Consider the following 17,761-nt stretch of genomic DNA (forward strand, 5'->3'; position numbering starts at 1 on the left):
ACAGACACATTGAACTTCCCACGGACTCATTCATTTAATCCTATAGCCAGTGCAGCCCAGGTGGCTCAGTGGTTTAGCGCCACTTTCAGCCCAGGGCATGATCCTCGAGACCTCGGATCGAGTCCCACGTTAGGCTCCCTGCATGGAGCCTGCTTCTCCCTCTGCCTGTGTCTCTGCCTCTCTCTCTCTCTCATGAATAAATTTAAAAAATCTTAAAAAAAAAGAAAATCCTATAGCCACCCCGAGAGGTAGGCACGATATTATGCCTGTTGATCAGAGGAGGAAATCAGGCTTGCAGGTGACCAGGACGTGGTTAGACTCAAGTAGCTTTCAGAGGAGATGCCTGACAGCCGCAGAGGGAAGCACAGAGCGGGTTCACGGAGGACAGAGGTGCTCGCTGCCCACCTGCTACCCCTGCTGAGCACTGCATGCATCCCGGCGCCACCACCCCCCATTTACCCTTCAAGGCATGCACTTAGATTTGTGGGTACTTTCTTGCACCACCGTTAAAAAAAACAAAACAAAACACCTGTCTTTAGAAAGCACATAATATTTCCTGCAGGAAATCACAGTTCAAATCAAATATAATTGTCACCCAGTGCCATTTGCCCTTGTTCCTTTTCTTTCCATGCAGAAAGAAAGGAACCCCATGCAGGCTACTCTTAGCCTCGGGCTGCCTTTACTCCTTCCTTCCCCCTCCCTCTGTGCTGACGTTCTTGGGGGTGCTTGGTGCCAAGCACCGGGCTCGACCCTGAGGTCTCCAAGGGCAGAGCGAGATAAACTCTGTCCTCTTCCCTCAGACTTCAAAACGTACCAGGGAAGATCGACAAGCGAATTTAGAAGTAGTGGTGGTTAACCTGTTAGGAGCCCTCGCTCTGTGCCAGTACCGGCACCGGTGTTCACAACCATCGGCGGGGCAGTGGTGCTTGTCTTCACCGTCATGCTTACCATCCTGTGCCGTTGCCACAGAGAAACCTCTAGATCATGGGATTTTGAGCAATCAGGTAAGCTGCACAAGACAGGTCTTTCCAGAATGGCCACACGGTGCAGCAGAAGGATGGGCCGACCAGTGTGGGTCCAGCCCCCAACCTGAGAAGTGAGCAGGTCAGGTGGCCTCCAGCAGGCTGCCGGTCCACGAAGCCCCTGCTGGTCCCGACAGGTGGCTCTCAGCCCTGGCCGCACTCCCCAGGTCACTTCAGCCGGCCTCCCAAGTTGAGACCCACTGTTAAGACCAGGGATTTACATGCTGTCTCCTAAAAAACAAATCTGACTCACCACCTGCTGCGAATAAACGTCTAGTGAACACACCCGTTGGTTTGCACAGTGTCTGTGGCTGCTTGTGGACCACAGGGGCGGCTGAGTGGTCGGTGACAGAGAAGCCTCATGTCGTTACTACCCAGACCTTTCTGGGAGAAGTTTGCCAATACCTGTACCAGGCAGGTGTCCACCCAGCCAACCTGCTTAATTAACACTCTCTGGCCTAAAACTTAGCATAATGAGTTATGATTATTTGTTTCTGTGCATAACAGGCATGAGCTTCTGGAGGCAGAGGCCCCTCTGAGTCCTGCCCGTGGCCCCCAAGCCCACGCTCACTGATTGGCAGGTGTTCATTGACACATTAACTATTGAGCTTTGGGCTTCTTGGCAACCAGGTCTCCGTGACCAGGGGTGGGGTTGTTTCTCTCCTTAAACACCAGCTCCTTTGCTCACTGGCTCCCCTCCCCAGAGCTGAGACTCCCCACAGAGCCCAAGGAGGAGCCCAGCATGAGGCCGAAAGGAGGGTGATTTCAGAAGATAAGAAGCCATGAGAACTGGGAGTCTTGGGTAGATCGATGAATCAGTTCAAAGTTAAGGCTGGGAGACACAGGAGGGTATGCAAATCCCATATGGGACGGGGGCAGGGCAGGCATCCGTTGGCCCAGAGTCCCTGGGCATGGCCTGGGAGAGGGCACTCTGGCATGAGGATGAGCTCCGTTACCTGGTCCAGTCTCCATCCAGTGTTTGCCGTTTCATGATGGGTGGTACCCTAGCCTTGATTACCTCTGGGGATGGGGAGCTCAGCAACTTGCTGGACATACAGGCAGCACTGAGGAATGTAAAACTGGACAACCCCTAAATGTCTGTCAGTAACGGATTGAATATTAACTATTCTCTCACATGCAATACGAGGAAAAATGGGAATGAGATTTATGTGTCCTGACATAGAACGATGTGGAAAATTTGTGGGTAAGGAAAAAAAAAACAGGTTACAAAAGCATATTTAATTTGAGGCTGTATATGTTTTTTCAAAAGTTTGAATTCTGAAAAGATAAACACTAAACTCCTTGCAGTGATGATGCCACCACATGGAGGTGTCATTATAAGGAGACTTCTGATCTATGAGTGGGACATGTTTTTTGGTTTTTTTTTTTGTCTTTTAATAACAAAGAGCTATCAGGAGAGCTATCAGGAAAATAACAAAGATGTTTCTACTAAAAGATGCCCCCCCACAAAAGGACACCTTTCCTTGTGTGGAACCTTCCCACAGCATCAGCTTTCTACAGCACACTTGCCTTCACTCAGCCCTTGGGGCTTTGTTCTGCCATCTGGGACCACCCAGGCCACAGAAAATCTTGTACGAACAACAACCACCATGTTCAGAGTTTGCTCCCTGGGAAGCCTGCGCCTAGCCCCTGGGTGCAGGCAGCGTGGGCAACCTCGGGCGGCGTTACACCGCACTTGTTGCCTGACTTGTGTGCACACTGTCTTCCTACTGGACCGGATGCTCTCTGAGGGCAGAGACTGTGAGGTAGACATTCCATGGTGCACACGGCATCTGGAGTAAACTGCCCAGGGCAGCTCCTCTGGACATTCCTGCCGGATAAATGAATGAGTAATCCGAGGGGGCGAAAGGCTCAGTGCATGAGTGTTTCCCTCCCTTCTCCTGGCAATGCCAGATGCCATTGCTTGCTTGTCATCCATCACCTTCCCCACGTCTCCTTCTTCAGCCCCACACTTCTGGACACAGCTGGGCAACTAGAAGTAAGACGTAATGGGAAGAATCAGAAAACAGGGGTGGGGCAGTTTCTTGGGCGAGGCCTGAGACTTCCCTCCATGAGAGAAGAGAGGGTATCAGTGCAAAGAAGAGGTGATGGAGGAATGCAGAGCAAGTAAAAGGCAAAGAGGAGGGGCGCCTGGGTGGCTCATTCGGTTAAGCATCTACCTTTGGCCCAGGTTATGACCCCAGGGTCCTGGGATGGAGCCCCGCATTGGGCTCCCTGCTCAGTGGGGAGTCTGCTTCTCTCCCTCTCCCTCTGCCCCTCCCCACCACTCGCTCCCACTCTCAAAGAAATAAATAAAATCTTTTTAAAAAGGCAAAGAGGAATTGAAGAGATATAAAACCGTGCGGCCACAGATAACAGAAATGGGAGTACTTCTGGTGTTGTTCAGCAGATATGATAATGATTGGAATCGTTTCTACTTCTGGGGACCAGATTGTGTTCCTCTAAAGGTGATGCACACCTGGACCACGTGAAGCTCCGTGACTTATTCGGGTTACGAAGGGACGAGCGCTGTGTGGGAACATGGCCCTGCCCGTTCCCCGGGCCCCACCTGTGGTGGGGTGAGGGCGAGGGTCTAGGTCTGTGGCTGCCTCCACCCAGACCCTTGTCAGCCACTGCTCTGTGCTTGGCATCCCTGCCACACCGTTGCAGCCCCCTCTGGAGCTGCAGTCATCTTGAGATGCCAGAGGAGAAGGAAGCTGCACGTGTTGGTGGGAAGGAGCCACCTTCCAACCTTCCAACCTTCGGTGCCAGAAGTCAGAAGACCGTGGCTTTGTTTATATGTAGAAATGCCCTGAGGAAGTGTTTTCATTTAGTTAAGAAAAGTGGCACAGTTATTAAGAGTCCGTTGCCCCCAAATCATAGGATAGAGGTAAGCAAAAAGAAGGTTCCAGATTTAATCCCTCTATCCTCCTTATCTAGGGTCAGTTACCATTGGCCTTTTGGTATATATTCTGTCAAATAATCTTTTGTGCATATCAGCCTATAATTTTTTTCATCAAACCATCATTTGTAATCTAGCACTTGCACATAATGGAACCTCTTTTTCTGAGAACACGTGGGTTTGCATCCCTCTTCTGCCTCTAACTTCTTAGCTGTGTGACCCTCGGCTGGTCACGTTAGCTTTTGATGCTTCAGCTTCTCCATCAACAAAATGGAGATAATGGTGCCCATCTAACAGGGTTGTGATAAAGCGCCCATGCGGTGGTGGTGGCGGCGGTGTGGGTGGCTTTGCACAGTGTTCCCAAAGGGAAAAAAAGGCTGTATTTTTTTCTGGGTCCTGGGTCTGTGCCAGCTCAGCTTGCACCTTCTCACACAGGCTGTTGGGTCCTTTTCTTTCCAGGATCGAGAAGGGGGATGGGCATGAGGAGGACCTCCGCTTAGACTGTCGCCACGAGAGATACCCTGCCCGTAAGTGGCCTCGTCTGCAGGAGCCCGCGCCGTCCATTGAGAGGGGAGCCTGGAGATGAGCCAGGCCAATCTCTCCCTGCGCCCCTGCTTGGTCCCACAGACACACTCTGCAGATGGGGAAACTGAGGCTGGCATCGTGGTGTAGCATGTCCTCTGCACACGGCAGCCTTGGTCCTCTCATGGCGGAGATGGGATGCTAAGCAAGGGAAGGGATGTTGGGTGTTTCAGGGCAGCCCGGCGAGGCACAGCTCGAGGCCAGGCTGGGCTGGGTGTTGGTCCGAAAGGGCAACAACTCCCCGGTCCAACTCACCAAGTCAGGGAGGTGACAGTGGACCATGTGTGTTTGGACTGGGGAGGCTCCTGGCAACCCAGAATGCATGGACTTCATAGGCCTCACTGTGGGGGACGCCCTAGACAGAATCGAGGGCACCGATTAGGAAAACAAATGCCTGGACCAGAAAGCAGAAGGGAGGTGAAAGGAGAGAGAGGGCCTTGCTCCAGCCAGAAAAGCAGCCGACGTGAGGTTAAAGTTAAAACGGCAGCAGCTCAGCTCAGCCCGGATGAGGCCCCGCGTGCCCCCCCCCACCCCACCGCACCCCAGGCTCTTCTTGCCTGGTCTCCTGGCCTTGCCAGCCCCCAGCCCCGATAGCTGGGACTACGAGCCACACTTCGCAGGTGAGGAAATTTGGACTCAGAGAGGTGGAGTAGCTTGCCCAAGGTCACACAGCTCTGCTACTCGTGGCAGGGCAGTTCCAGCAGATTCTCTCTGCGCCCCACCCGCATCTCTCAGACCTTTTAGGAATGTCCCGTGCCTTCCAGGGGTCGGTATCTGCGTCCCCGGGAGTGGGCTCGCTCCGAGGCATGTGTTTTGCATGGTCCCCTGGACGGCTAGAGACCGGTGTGGCGGGCTTCACAGCCCTCCCTGGGCTGGCGGCCTCCCCATCTCTGTGCTGCTTTCCCTCCCTACGCCCAGTTCCCTTGCACCTCCTGACATCTCCCCGACTCTCCAGCTCCTCCCTCAGGGTCGGCTCTGGGGATATCTGAACGGACACAGTGGAGACTTGAACTCAGGTCTGTTTAACCCCAAATCCCGTGATCCCGGGAACTGACCGAGAAGTGGCTCAGCCCGGAGTGAGGGGCCTGGGAAGACAAGAGGAGAGGTCTGGTCTTCACTCTGGGGGAAGAGGCTCCTGTAGGAGGCGCTGCCCCCGTGAGATAACCAAGACAAGAGTCACCCACCCGAGAAATGCGGGGTGGCATCGCAGGGGGCGCTGGGCTCACCCACTGATTGCAGGCCAGGTGTCTGTGCTGGAGTGAGGGCTTCCTGGAGGAGGGGGTCAGGAACCAGGGCATGGAAAAGGTGGGGGTGGACCCACCTTGAAGATAACAGAGGGGAGGAGAAATCCCTTAGGCTCCAGAAGCACGTAGTAGGGATAAAGACTGGGAACGCTGACGTGTTCAAGCACCATAAGCTCCTGCTTGGGCCTGAGCCTCCCCATACTCCCTGCAGAATGGGCAGGCAACCTTACCAGTCCCTGAAGCCCAAGGATGGAGAAAGAGTTGGAGGGACTCAGTCTGGCTCTAAGAGCAAGCCCTGGAATTAATGAGGACACCCAGGGTTGGGGGAACTGCAGACCTCCCTCCCCCAGAGCCCAGCCCCGTTCCCACGGCCCTCACCCCTGCCCTGGCACCCAGTCATCTGCCAAGCAGCATTCCTTCACGAAAGGAGCATCGGGTGCCCTCACATGCGGGTCAACAGCCTGCAGAGAGTCCAGCTTCCATCCCCTTGAAGACCAGCCGTGAGCCAGAGCAGACAGGCCTCCGCCTTGTGGGGCTCACAGCCTAGGGGGAGGGAGAAAGTAAGAAGTGGCTCAGAAACGAGACAGCCTCAGGTACCGTCAGGTGCTCAGAGGGAGCGTGTGGTGGGAGAGGGAATGGGGCAGGGTCCTGCAGAGCCACCTCTCTGACTGGAGCCTGAAAAAATGAGAACCAGCCAGTAAAGGTCCTTCCAGGCGGAGGCTTGCAAACGCCAAGTCCCCAAAGCAGGAGCAGCCAGGACTGGAAGCCAGCGAGGCTGGAGCAAGGGGAGCAGTGGGAAGGCAGGAAGGCAGGAGATGGGGCTGCGGGGGCATAGGGGCAGGAGCGTGGGAGGGGGCTGGCCGTGCAGTGGGGAGACCAGAGCCATTCTGAGCAGGGATGAGACTTACCCAGACTGTTCATCTGTGTCTGTGTGTCGATCTCTACCTTTAGTCTGTACTTGGGACTGTATCACCTGTCTGTCTCCGTATCTGTATCTCTCTATCTGGCCATAACCATCCCTGCGTCCATCTGTCTTGTGGGGAAGGGGTGGAGGGCGCGAGGCCAGAGGCCGGCCGGGCAGCTTAGGTGCAGGCGTAGCCATTCCCAGGAGAGGCGACGGCGGCCTGACCTCCGGCGGTGAAGGTGAGAGCGGGTGCGCTCAAGAGCTCTCTGCTGGAAGATTCGTCAGAATGTCTTCACTGGGTCTCCCAGAGCAGGTCCAGAGATAAGGACTCAGCAGCAAGCACCTGTCTGGGTGATCCCAGAAAACACAAGTAGAAGTGGGGAAGGCAGCCCCTGCAGGGAGAAGCAGGGGGCTGAAGGCCGTGATGGAGGCGAGCGCCCTGAACCCTGCTGAGGGGCCCGGGGCGGCCAGTGCAGAGCACACGTACGGAGTTACCCGCATAGCCTCGGCCGCAGCTCTGCTCGGGCCCTGAGGGTGGCCGGGCCACGGAGCGCTGCCTGCATCCCCCTGGGGCAGGTGGAGGTCAGCAGTCTGCTTGGCCAAGGGGGCACCCGTGGCATCTGCTTGTCTGCTCGGAGCGAGGGCGGGTGGCCAGGAGCCCAGGGGATGTAAAGTTTGCTCCAGCCGTCAAGGGCCTAAGGGCCCCAAGTGCCCAGCATGGAGAGGACAGGCTGGTGGGGCCGCGGTGCTTTGTCCGGGTGATGTTGGACGGTGTCAGAGTTGGGAAGGGAGGTGGTTGAAGCTGAGGAGGTCCTCCAGGGAGCACGCTGCGGGTGGGGAGAGGCAGTGAAGCAGCCCATCCTAATGCACCGCCCTGGGACTGGGGGAAGGTGGGGACGGCACTGCCCAGGGCTGTCAGCGGCCCCCGGAGATTTGCCACCTCCCTGTGCCTCAGGAAGGAAGAGGCCTCAGATCCCACGGCACCTCTGCCAGGTGTGTCTTTTACCAGGTCGCCCAGCTGCCGGGGACAGCAGTCTTTCCCCCGGGGCCAGCAGAGGCGCTGGGGGCTTCCGTCAGCTGTCAGAGGAGTTGGCTTCGGTCACTTGAATTACCCTGCCGTGGCTGCTCCTGTGGCCACAGGAAAGTCATTTATTCAATGCATCTTTTTTTTTTTTTTAAGATTTTATTTGTTTATTCATGAGAGACACAGAGAAAGAGGCAGAGACCCAGGCAGAGGGAGAAGGAGGTTCCTTGCAGGGAACCCGACGCGGGACTCGATCCAGGGTCTCTAGGATCAGGCCCTGGACCGAAGGCGGTGCTAGACCGCTGAGACTCCAGTTGATCTCCTATTCAACACATCTTTACGAAAGATGCTTCTCTAGACTGGGCCTCTGCTGGGTTCTGGAATACGGGGATGAACCAGGCGTGTTCCTGGACGGGAGAGCTCCTGACTATGGCTGGATCGTGTGGCCAGAGCTGAAGTGGGGTCAGTGCAGGGGTCGGTGTGACAGCAGAGGCATGGTGCCTCATCGGGCTCTCGGTGAGAATAAGATGCCAGAGAGGGAGGGGATCCGTGACCAGGGGTGATCCAGCTTGGTACAGTCCTACAGTGCTACAGATTCCTGGACTTGATTACAAAAATAGTCAACAAGAAAAACTCAGTCCCACCCCCTCAGGTCTGCTGCTATCTCGTCCTGGTGTGTGTTCTGAGGACTTTGCATTTATCCACTTACTTAATCCTAAACACCGTCCCATTTTACAGGCAGGGAAAGTGAGGCAGAGCTGGGATTTGCACCCAGCCTCTCTGGCCCCAGAGCCCAAACCCTGGGCCACCAGTGTGAGCTGCCGCATGTCGGTGGGTGGCTCCCGTGCCGGGGAACAGGCATCTACCAGTCGCCGGGCAGGGTCCAGGGCCTCCGGGCCCAGCCACATGTGGACTTGGTCCTCGCAGACCTCGTGGGCTAGGAAAGCAGCCTCCTCAGGCCACCTGGGGAAACAGCACCATCTCCAAAATGCAGCCTCTTAGCTGCTCGTGGGGTTTTGGCCAAGAAAATATTTTGGAAATGCCTGGTCGAGTTTTGCAATATTTCTGCACCGAACAGCTGCTCGGATTTTGTGGTGGGCTGACTTGCGGGCAGGAGGAACGGGGGAGGAGGAATGTCAGCGAGCCCGCGTTATTAAAGGCTTACTGTGTGCGGGCCTCTGCTCAGCCGTTTGCAGCCCCGGGAAGGAGGGCTGATGACTTCTGTGAGGACGGAACGAGTGAGGCGCGGAAAGGCACCCTGACTTGCTGGGATCTCTGGTCCCCTGGGAGAGACAGCCCAGCTCGGGTGTCCATCTCCCTCCTTCCTCTGGGTACGAGGCCATTCCTGCTCTGGCTCCCAAACCCCCACCCTCAGCTCCTTTCACTCTCCCTTCTCTCATTCCAACCCAGCCCCGCCCCCCATCTTCTCTCTTTCTAGAACATCCAAAACATCCCCTCACAGGGCTTTGCATTTGCCACTCTCGCTGCCCGGAATGCTCTCCCTCTATATCCTTGCATGGCTCACTTTGTCTCACCTTGAAGTCTCAGCCAGAAGACGGCTTGCTTGGAGAAGCTTCCCCTGACTGCACCGGCTTCTCCCACTGTCCTCATTATCACCTTGTTTTCTTTCCTTCATGGCACCCGTCCCTTTCTGAAACTATTTTTTGTATTTACATACTCAGTTTTTGTTTGGTGGCCTCCTCTGTTCTAGAACAGGCCCCCTGTCTTGTTTTGTTTGCATCTGATCTGAGAACCTAGAACAGTGTGTGGCACACAACAGGTGCTCAATTGCTGCCTCCCAAGTTTCTCCCACCATTTCCCACCAGAGCAGTCACTTTTCCATAAATGCTTACATGAACTTGTGGTTATCTTAATTGCCCCGGAAGTCGCTATTTTTTTTTCTTGGGCTACCGTGATATGGATTCTGCTACAATTTCTTTTTCCTGAGGAAAGAGTTTGCTTTTGAAACTTGCCTTTGGGCCTTTGCAGTGCCATCAGCTAGCTCGGGAGCACATCAGATGTGACATTTGATGGAGGCGATGCTGCCATCTGGTCCAGGTGTCTGCATCTTCCTTCTGGGGGCAACTGGGGCTTGCAGCTGATTGCAGCTGTCAAGTTCAATGCCCGAGACAAGCTTTTGATTTTGCCAGGTGTGTCTGTAAGGCCGGGTCGGGCTGGGCAAGAGGCTGTCACTTGCCGGGTGCAGAGGTGGCTTCTGGGAGCTCCGTCTGGATGGGTCTCTGCCGCTGCTGCCCTCAAAATAGCAGAGGGAATTTCAAGGAAGACTTTCCTGGGTCCAGAGCAGCTTGGCATTTTTATTAGATCAAAATCAGATCCAATATAGTACTGCTCAAGTCTGCTTCTTTTATTAAAATGGAAACAGACAATATTTCTGAAATAAATATCGATGCCAACTCACTGAACACCCAGGCGGGTATGTGGCTTGGAGGCATCTGAGACCCGGGCCCTGGGGGCTGTGAGATCCAGGCCGATGCTCACATATGAATCACCTGGGGGACTCCCTAAAATGCGGATTGCCAGGCCCCACCCCTGCGTTTCTTGCTCAAGAGGGCCGGGTGGGGCCTGGGAATCTGCATTCCTGACGGATCCCACGTGATGCTGTTTCTGCTGCCCTGCAAACCGGCTTCTGAGCAGTACTCAGCCTCGAGCCAGTACCTGTCGCTCTGAAGTTGCAGCCAGGAGCACGTCTGCATTTTATCCCTTGCTTGGGCTCTTTGGTGGCTTCTGGATGGCAACTGGTGCTTCTAGGGCCAGCTTCTCTTCAATCCATCCTCCTAAGACAGTTTTGGTCCTGTCCCCCACCCCCCCCATCCCCTCATCCTAGCTTCGGAAGCTCCTGTGGTGGCTGCCCTGGCAGGTGTCAGGCACTGTGCTGACCCGTCCCACACATGCCCGCAGAGGCCTTCTCACCCCATCCCACCCCCATCCCCACTTCATCTCGCAGCCACCTGTCGCTCTCAGGACCCTTCTCTGTAACTGTCTCCCCAATAGGATGGAGATGTCTTGAGGACAGGGGCCTCATAGCCACATCTGCACGGCAGCCCCAGTGCCTAGCCCATTGTCTGTCTTCGGCACTTGTCCGGCGAATGAGGGACATTAGCTCACTTAGTCCTCCTGCAGTATTTGCTCTGACAAGTATTTCCATTTACAGGGAAAGATACTTGGGTTCAGAGAAACAAGGTCATTTGTCTGGCCACCATTTGTCTGGTGTGTGTCTGTGGTCACAGATCTGGGCCACTTGCTTTGCCTTTGTTCTTGTCTGTGACCATTTCTGCCCAGGGCAGTTGCTCCCATGGCACCTGTTCCTAAGAAGCACTTGGGGGCAGTTGTGAAAATGCAAGTTTCCCTGGAGATTCCAATTTTTGGGTTTGGGGCAGGGCTGAGGAATCTGCATCAGGTAAGTCTGATGATAAGGTGGAGGCCCCGGGTGCAGGATGAACCCTGTCCCCCCTGAGGGGGCTGCCGGGCATCACAGCACCCCCCTTCCCCTTGCCAGCTGCAGGTGCCCGGCTTTCCAGCCACATGAACCTTCTCGCTTCCCCCAGCCAGCAACAGTGCTAGGTTTTTCACACCTCCTGAAAACCTCATTTACCTGCCAAGAACCTATTTCACACTCTGTTCCTTCTGCCTGAAAAGATCTGCTCCCTTCCTTTGCTGGACAAAAAGCAAACCCTACCCATGCAATAGTGAGCTTTCATAGTGCTTTCCAGGTCTAGTTCAAATGTGCGGGGATGGCAGCTAGCCCCCTTCCACCCCCCTGCCAGAGGTGGTCCTGTTCCTCTCAGCGTTTTCCTGTCCTGAGGTTCATGTCTGTAAGGTAGGATTTGATGATGGTTACAAGCCCAGCCTTTGGAGGATGCCTGGGTTCAAATCCAGCAGTGGGTCTTTGGACAAGTGACTTAACCTGTCTGGGCCTCACTTTCCTCATCTGTAAAATGGGCATAGTAATGGCACTTCGCTCATATTTCTGAGGATTAAATGGGCCAGTGCACGTGAGAGGCAGTGAATGACTCCTGCCACCCTGTAAGAGCTGTAGACGCGTGTGCTCCTGTCACTTCCTCCTATTTGCGTCTGTCTTCCTCACTAGCGCTAGCAGGTGTCTCACTCATGTCTGCAGACCCAGCACCCGCTGTGGAGGCTGACACAGAGTAGGTGCCCAACAAATGTCTAATAAGAGAAGGAAGGAGTCAGTGGTCCTGGGAGAGGTGGCAGGTTAAGTGAACTTAACCCGATCGATCCCGAGTGTGGAGAACATATGAAGAGCACGTCATGGTCCAGAAACATGGAGTCCCCAGAAGATGGACGTGTGTGAGGACAAGGATGGGGCCCCCATTTGATCTCCTAAGACAAGCTGGCCCCAGGTAGACCACAAAACCCAGCCTCCCCTCCACGTGGATCTCACACACACCTGCTCTTCTTCTCAAATCTTTGTTCGTTCATTTAACGCATCTATGTTATGGGCACTCCACGTGGATTTGAGCCAGGTGCTGGGGACACAGCAATGAGCAGTAGCACAGCTAGTCTCTGTCCTCACGTTTGACATACAGCTCAGTAGGGGAACCTGGGAGGAATCGTGTCAATGATTTGGTTCTTACTAAATACACCAGAGTCTCTGAAGTGCCCTTAGGATCCTGATTTACAGAGCAGGGTTGACTTGGAGAAGCAGCTGTAGGGCCCTCGCCAAGGTAGCAACATTTTAGGAGTGCGAAGGGACGATGGTGCCACTAGCTCAAGGGCCTCCGAAGCCAGACACCTCAGCGCCAGCCTCCATTCATTTCTCCATCACGCCCCTCAGCCGTCTCTTTCTAGAGGAAAGAGTTCGAGGTGGGCCAGCTTGACTGTAGGCTCTGGATGGGCCCCGAGGCCTCAAGGGAGGCCGTCACCCCCTGGACAGCAGGGCGGAGCGGGGCTGCTCTGGGTCAGATCACCAATACCAGCCGCTTGCCCACCGTCTTCAATTCCTTTACCAGCTTCAGAGCGCCTTGGACGCGTTACATCCTGTCTAAGTGCCGTGCCCCCATTTCCCCTGCGACACGGTTGCGGTGGCACTGCCAGTCTGGGCTTTCAAGGGCCCTTCCGACTCAGTGAATCCATTCTGGAACGGAAGATGCGACTGCACACAATTCAGCAGAGCTGAGAGCTAATCCCCTGGGGATCCTGGTGCCCCAGGGGAGTTCATGACAGTGATTTCCCACTGAACGATGAAGAAGTTAGGACGGAAGGGACAGGACATTAAAAATGTTCATGTGCATTTGGGCCAAGTACTCTGCTAAGCCTGGTTGCTTCCAAGGGAATTTGAAACGCAGTACTGGCTACCAACCCTCTGAGTGGCGCCCGGACAGAGCTCTTTCCGCCCTTGGGCCATGGCTCCCCATCTGTGAAGAGAAGTGGTTGAACCCAAGCCCCCTCCAGTACTGGCATGTGGCTATTTCTGCATCTATCTGAAGTCGGATGATGAAGGACTTCTAGTAGGATCTCTAGAAGGAATTCTGCTGGGCCTGCTGAACCCTTTGTAACTCACATCCGTTGCAGGCTCAGAGAGGAGAACGTACTTGGCAACAGTCACACAGCTTTAAAAAAAAAAAAATGGTGACACAGCTTATAAGCTGTGCAGCCTGGATCTGAACCTTTGACTGCCAGAAGTGGTCATAGTTTTCCCCCTAAGCCCGTATCTACAAGAGGACAGACTACCAAGGAGCCTCTCATAAGGGCCGGCTGAGCTTCTTCTCCAGGCTTGGAAATTCCTCCAACCTCCTCCCGCCTGCTTTCTTCATTTGTAATAAGAAAGCTCAGGACTTGCCCTGTGCCTGGCCAGCTGCTGGGGGCCCAAGGCTCCAGGATGGAAGCAGACCCAGTCCCTGCCTGCACGAGGTCCCAGGTTAGTTGGGAACCCTCACAATACAAAGTGACAAGCCCAAGGGGAGAGAGCTCTGCAGCATGTCATGGGGTCACAGTGGGGAGTGAGGCCTGGGAGGTCATGGGATGCTTCAGCCAGGAAACAGCAGGGAAGGGCACCGGGCTGAGGGACCAGCATGTGTAAAGCCACGGCACAGAGTCATGGAACCAGGATGCGGGCTGGGAAGAGATGCTACTCAGCCCACAGATGGTTGTAAATGTTTGATTTTTTTTTTTTTTTAAGATTTTATTTGTTCATCAGAAACACAGAGAGAGAGGCAGAGACACAGGCAGAGGGAGAAGCAGGCTCCATGCAGGGAGCCCGACGCGGGACTAGATCCCGGGACCCCAGGATCACGCCCTGGGCCGAAGGCAGCGCTAAACCACTGGGCCACCCAGCACCCAGGGGTCCCGGTTGTAAATGTTTTAAAAGCCTCAGTTGTCAGTATTGAAAAGCCAGGAGATTTTATTTCGAAATTCTGATTTTTAGCTTCTCTGAACTTTTTGGAAGATCTGAGCTCACATTCTCCATGGCAACAATTGGCCAGAGCTGAAGAATGGCTGCTTCTGGCTGCTTCGCTCATTTATGCCGTTCGGCTGGGCCTAGTAGACATGTTGAGATGGTATTCTCTGATCTACAGGACGAGGTGCTCCCCCCTCCCCCCCTCCCCCAGCTAGGACCTCACCCAAAAGTAGAGAGACAGGAAGAAGGGTGGTGGCCTGCGGGTCACCCCTCAGACATGGGGAGGACAGAGCTCCCCACTCTCCACTACAAGTGGCTCTGGGCCCCCAGCCCCTCCCCAGAGACTGAATAAGAAAGGAGGGTCCCAGTGCAGAGTGACAAATCAACCTCTGGATCCGGCGGATGAGGAGCCTGGTTTTAGCTCCAAGAAGGATGGGGATCATGGCCCTTTCCTTTTCCCTCAAAATTCATGATCACTTTCTCTCTGTTCCAACAAACTCTCCGGGGTTCAGCCTGTTGGCAATGTCAACATTGCAGCTACTATCACTTTTAAATATTCATTTAGGAAAACAATCAAACCTTCCTGCACATCAAATATTTGCTTCTAGGTTTAAAAAAAAAATCCAAACACCTATATCTTGGCAGCATTCTTCCAAAGAATGCAACTGTTAGTGGCTGAGGCCAAAACAAATGTTTTCCCAGAGGCCAAATGGTTCCAGAATATTTGCCAAATATTTCCCCACCCTTTAAAAAATAGAGTAAAATTAGCAAAGCAGTAACAGTAAATATTAAAAACTGAAAAAAAAAGTCAAAGTAATAAAACCCCAAAAACCATCTTCCCCTTTGACCGTGGCCTTCCAGCCTTTGCCTTGAGGAAGACTCTCCCAACAGTCACAGCTGCCCTGGGGGTGGAGGAAGAGTAATGAGCTGTCTGTCTTTAGAGGTGTGCAAGCAAGAGCTTGGTGTCAGCAGGAATTCCCACCCCAAGGGGCTTGCTACAAGGAGCCGTCTGACCCCAAAGGGTGACAAGAATATCTGAGCCTCCATTAGAGCTCAGTGCAGAAACACAACCAAACGACATGGAACAAGTGTCTCTACTGCGGAAGTTTGGAATCAGGAGGATAAGGATTCAGTCCTGCTCCGCCACAGCTGTGACTCCGAAGGCGGCTGCTTATCCTCGCTGTCTCCCTTCCCTCATCTGTAAGATGGGTCGTAGCTACTTCACAGCTTGGGAGGCCAGAGGCAAGTCGGTGTAGACCGTGCACGCTCCGTCACTGTTGGTTTCCTCTCCGGCCTCCAGCCCGGGCACCGCAGCAGTCTCTCCGGCCCCGTTTCCTCTGCCTCTGTCTCCACTGATCCATCGCGGAGCATCTGCCACGGGTCAAGCCCTTGTTCTCCTCGGCTCGAGGCGTAAGGGGGGCGACCCTGGGGAGTGCTGCCGGGAGGGGTGCTCCAACGTGAGGGAGACACTGTGGGCTCCAGGGATGTCCGGGGGACTTCCTGTCGGAGAGGACACGTGGGCTGCGCCTTGAGGATTTGATGGCCAGGAGTACAAGGATGGTTTGGCAGGTCTTGGGGGTGGGGGGGTGGCCCCGATTCCGGCATTGTCCGAGGCCGCAAAGGAGGCCTCCGAGGGGAGGCAGAGGGCGGGCTTCCCGAGCCCAGGGCACAGGCCTGTGGTGGAGCCTTGCCTGGGGGCCACGTAGACGTTCTGAGCACGTGCCCCTCGGGTCACATCAGGACGGGGCTGGGAATTGTGTGCCCTCAGTTCTCCTGAACATGTGGAGACATGCGGTGCAGCTCGGGGAAGCCCTGCTGGGGAGGTGGGGGGGAGGGGGTGGGGGGTGGTTCCAGGATGGCCGGGCTGGATGGGGGGTCATGGGTGGGCAGGTGGGGGCAGGACGATGGAGGGCCGGTGGCTGGGGGCACCGGGTGAGTTAGTGGATGTGACTGGCGGCAGGGTGGGGAGAGGTGAGCGGGCGGGGAGGTGGAGGGTGGGGGGATGAGGATGTTTCGGGTTACAGGCAGGTGTGGCTGCGGGAAGCTGGGCTGCTGGCGTGTTAGTGGACGGCGTGAGGGCAGGTGCACTGCTGTGTTGACGGGGGGAGGTGCATGAGTGGGGGTGGGTTGTGGGTGCGAGGAGTGTCGGAGGGCATGCTGGACACATTGGTGGGTGCTAAGTAGATGGCAGTGGGTGCTGTCTAGGTGGGTGGGTGATGGGGGCATGGGGTGGTGAGCCGGTGGTAGAGGGCTAGATGTGGGTTGACAGACGGGGGGTGGGGGGTTAGAGGGCCACTGGAAGGCCTGGCGGGGCGGGTGGCCAGTGGACGTGTGGGTGGAAGGAGGCGGCTGTCAGCACTGACCACCTGTCTCTTGGCAGGACACCATCCACACATGGGAGATTCCTGGCCCCGGAGCTCTGCACAGGAGATGCCAGAGCTGAACCGTCAGTGCTGGGTCCTGGGGCACTGGGTGTGACTGAGACCCGGCCTGGCCCCCAGACCTCAAGCTGTCACCGGAACAGGCCCCCCGCCAGAAGACCAGCGGTCTGGTGCCCCCGGAAACCTGGCCCGTGGGCTGTGAACTCAGCCGGCCTGTGTGGGAGACCCAGGCCTGCCCTTCCCACCGCCGCCTGGGGCTCAGGGCCCCGGAAACAGAGCCGGGGTGGCCCGAGGGAATGATCAGGGCTGCACATGTGACTGTGAGACAGCAACTCCTGACTCTTGCCACCGTCACACACAGCACCCTCTCTGGTGCAGCTGGGGCGCCAGGAAGGACAAGGCCACTGGCCACTGAGGGCCAGCCGGGAAGTTCAGGGGGTGCCTGGCGGTGCGCCAGGCAAGGAGTGGGTGCGGCTTCCCGGCGCTGGCACCACCTTGGGGGCACACAGCAGGCACACAGCAGGGGCACAATAAATGCTTGTTGAACCTGTTTTGTTGCTATGTGTGGAGGCCGGTTGCTCTCTGGGCTGTGGCTGCCCCCCACGGCCCCATCCTGTCGGGTCCTCAAGGAGCCTGAAGGTGAGACAGCTGCGTGTGCTGGGATCAGGACCAGACACTGAGGTGCTGGAGGGAGGGAGCCCAGAGAGGAGGCTGGGCCTGGGATCGGGGTCAGGGCAGAGCCAGGCTGGCAGGCTGCCTTGGATTCCCAAGGGTGGGCAGGGTAGGGGTGGGACAGGCAGGTGGGAAGTTTGGGAGATAGGCCCTCAAGCCAGGCCCTAAGCTGCCCTGACCCCATGGGGACCCTTGCCCTTGTGTCTGGAGCTACCTTTACATCAAGCCCTAGGGCTTCGATGCCTGGGGAAACATCCTATTATAAAGATGAGGGAACTTAGGGTCACAGAGATGAAGTAACTTGCCCAAGATCACAGAGCTAGTGAATGGCAGGGTTGAGATCGGAACCAGGACTTTAAGAGGCCTCATCCCTTTCCAGAAGGATTTCTGGAGCTTTCCCCCAAGTAGAGAATGTTCTTCATCCTTCCATAAGCCCATCCATCACCTGTCATCCATCCATCCATCTATCCATCCACCCATCGTCCATCATCTGTCCATCATCCATCCATCATCCACTTACCAGTCGTCGTCCTTCTTTGGGTCAGACATCCATCCATCTTCCTTTTTTTTTTTTTCATCCATCTTCCTTCTGTGTATGACCCATCCTCATGATTTACCTATCTGTGTATCCATCTAGCCAGTGATACGGTT

The 17,761-nt window shown here is 55.4% G+C and overlaps 1 protein-coding gene across 4 annotated transcripts in view; it reads left to right on the forward strand.

Moving 5' to 3' along the window:
- GSG1L (GSG1 like) overlaps positions 1 to 16,988 on the forward strand; it is a 204,815-nt gene extending 187,827 nt beyond the window's left edge. For all 4 annotated transcript variants that reach the window (XM_072753608.1, XM_072753606.1, XM_072753605.1 and 1 more), the window contains 2 exons: positions 4,384 to 4,451; positions 16,438 to 16,988. In XM_072753608.1, coding sequence (XP_072609709.1) covers positions 4,384 to 4,451; positions 16,438 to 16,535 — 166 coding nt within the window. In that variant the 3' untranslated portion in view covers positions 16,536 to 16,988. The remainder of the gene's footprint in view (positions 1 to 4,383; positions 4,452 to 16,437) is intronic.
- The last annotated feature ends 773 nt before the right edge of the window (positions 16,989 to 17,761 follow it).

The sequence above is a fragment of the Vulpes vulpes genome, chromosome 3 (genome assembly GCF_048418805.1).
Source record: "Vulpes vulpes isolate BD-2025 chromosome 3, VulVul3, whole genome shotgun sequence".
NCBI classification, from domain to species: Eukaryota; Metazoa; Chordata; class Mammalia; order Carnivora; family Canidae; genus Vulpes; species Vulpes vulpes.